Genomic DNA, 2,252 nt, shown 5'->3' on the forward strand with positions numbered 1-2,252 from the left:
TAAATTCAAATGTATATTTATTTCTTATCACACACTCATCATCCATATTAAACATAATTATATCAAAAAAGTTTTCGTTTGGAAACCACTGACGAAAACGTGGTGGTTAGACTGTCAGATGTTTTTTTCAATTAGTAAGTTGGCCCTCCGTCCAACAGTGTATGTCCTGAGAATGATGACATTTCCTAACTATAAACTTGTACAGTGAAATGCTGCGCAGGCGCCACGCTGAGCGTGACAGACTCCCCACTACATGCGCCTGCGACTCGACGCACGACGCCCGCTACATCTGAGTTCACTGTCACGCACTTCATATCGGGGAGGGATAGGCCTATCTGAAAACAAAAGGGCAGATTTATTTAGGTAATCATCAATCAGGATCAAGTTATAGAGGTAAATATAATAATCGGGATAAGTAGGTATATGTAGGATTATGTGTCTGTTTGTGTGAGCATATGAATGTTAACTAATTACGCCCAAAAGGATGACTTATTTTTGATGAAATTCGTACTGTGATGATGCGTGGGTGCATGACAGTCAGTGAAGAACTGCATATTCAATAACCTGCCTGTCTGTTGATTTTCTTACTAGGTATAGGATTTTACAATTAGCCCCATAGAAGCAATGGCAATTTCCCATCTTTAGTAAGCAAGTACATACATAGATAAGTTATTGAAATCCGCCGTAAGCCCGCCATTATTTTATCTTAGTTCACTGTCAGTGTCAAGCTCCTAATTTCTGGGTGAGATAAAATGCCGATTTGAAAACAAAAATATTTATTTTCCTCAAACGATAAAGAAAGATTATGTATTGGGCATTACATTGTAATACGTCATTGTAAGGATTTGATAAATTGCTGCGAAAAGCATTTTTCAGCATTATTGCATTAAAAATCTTTGACGTCACTTTCTTTTGTGTATGTATACGTATTTGTAAAGTATCGGTTACTTAGTAGGTACTTAAGTAAGTGAGGAGCTTATGATTGAGTAATTAATATAACTGGTCGACAGATCGACGGCTCCTAAGTATACTGAGTCAACTAACAAATTTTGCGAATTGCACTTTTTTATGTATTAACACAAATAACAATAACAATATTATAAATACGCAAAAAAGTGCAATTCGCAAAATTTGTTAGTTGACTCAGTATACTTAGGAGCCGTCGAGATGTGAAGTTAAGCTGGACTTTTGCATCCTTCTATGACATGAATTTGAAAGTTGTATTTTTCGACTGCTGTTTACACTATCGTTCAAAGAACTAATGAAGCGTTTGGAATTGAGTGAAAACCCATAGAATTAAAATATAGTTAAAAGGCTACGCAGTTCGGACATTCAATAACGACACTAGAAATAGTTTCCTCGAGTTGCGGCGGAAACCGCGAGAAAAAGGTAGCGCTCATCTGCCCAAAACCCTCCTTAATTAAGTACATATGTTCAGGTCGGCTTCCAGACTTCCAATATCAACGCAGCTGAGTACTAGCACATAACATGAAGCGATAAAAAACTGAAAGTCTACCAAAAAGAAAGCGAAAATCCCAAACCTGTATATCGAGTGACTCCTCCGTCAATGTATCAGCATCTACTTCATTGACTTCGGAGTATATCAGCCTGGTCTCATCAATGTCATCACATCTCCCACACTTCCAGATACCGCCAGTCAAAACTGGTACTTCTCCTGTTAAGAATAAGGTTGAATTTAGATTAACAGATATTTTTGTAGCTTAGAATTTGAGTCGAGACTCAAATTGTAATACATTTTAATTTTTAATAGAGGTATAAAAAACAATGTGTCTTTTAGTATAGTGATAATAATAAATTATACACCGTCATGAAAAATCTATATAAAAAAAACGTCTGTTTCATGAGGAAAGTTTCTTCAAAAATAAAATACCCTCTTTGCGTCTTAGATGTAAAATAATCTACAAATCATTATGCTGGGATGAACTTCCAGTCTAAACAGCAGCTGAATTTTACATAGAGGTACAGTGACCTATCCAGCACAGCAACCTGAAGAACCCCATACTTTCTGGCTTCTAAATAAAATTAACACACTAAAAAATATAATCACCACTATCATTTTCATCAGACTGCTCAAACTCCTTACTAACGCCGTTCAACAGCATATCCAACACCGCATCAACATATTCGTCATCACCAACATATTGACCAACACAACCACCAACAATCACAACAACACACAACAGTTTGATCAACATTGTTCTGTCGTGTTTCACATTATTTTGCGATGTATT

The 2,252-nt window shown here is 36.3% G+C and overlaps 1 protein-coding gene across 1 annotated transcript; it reads right to left on the reverse strand.

The window, feature by feature from the left end:
* Positions 1–2,252, reverse strand: LOC124629948. Its single transcript, XM_047163629.1, has 3 exons — positions 2,069–2,252; positions 1,542–1,675; positions 1–335 (listed from the first exon to the last, which is right to left on the reverse strand). The coding sequence occupies exons 1-3, from the start codon at positions 2,214–2,216 to the stop codon at positions 186–188; spliced, it is 432 nt and encodes a 143-aa protein (XP_047019585.1). The 5' UTR covers positions 2,217–2,252; the 3' UTR covers positions 1–185.

The sequence above is a fragment of the Helicoverpa zea genome, chromosome 4, assembly GCF_022581195.2.
Source record: "Helicoverpa zea isolate HzStark_Cry1AcR chromosome 4, ilHelZeax1.1, whole genome shotgun sequence".
Taxonomy (NCBI): Eukaryota; Metazoa; Arthropoda; class Insecta; order Lepidoptera; family Noctuidae; genus Helicoverpa; species Helicoverpa zea.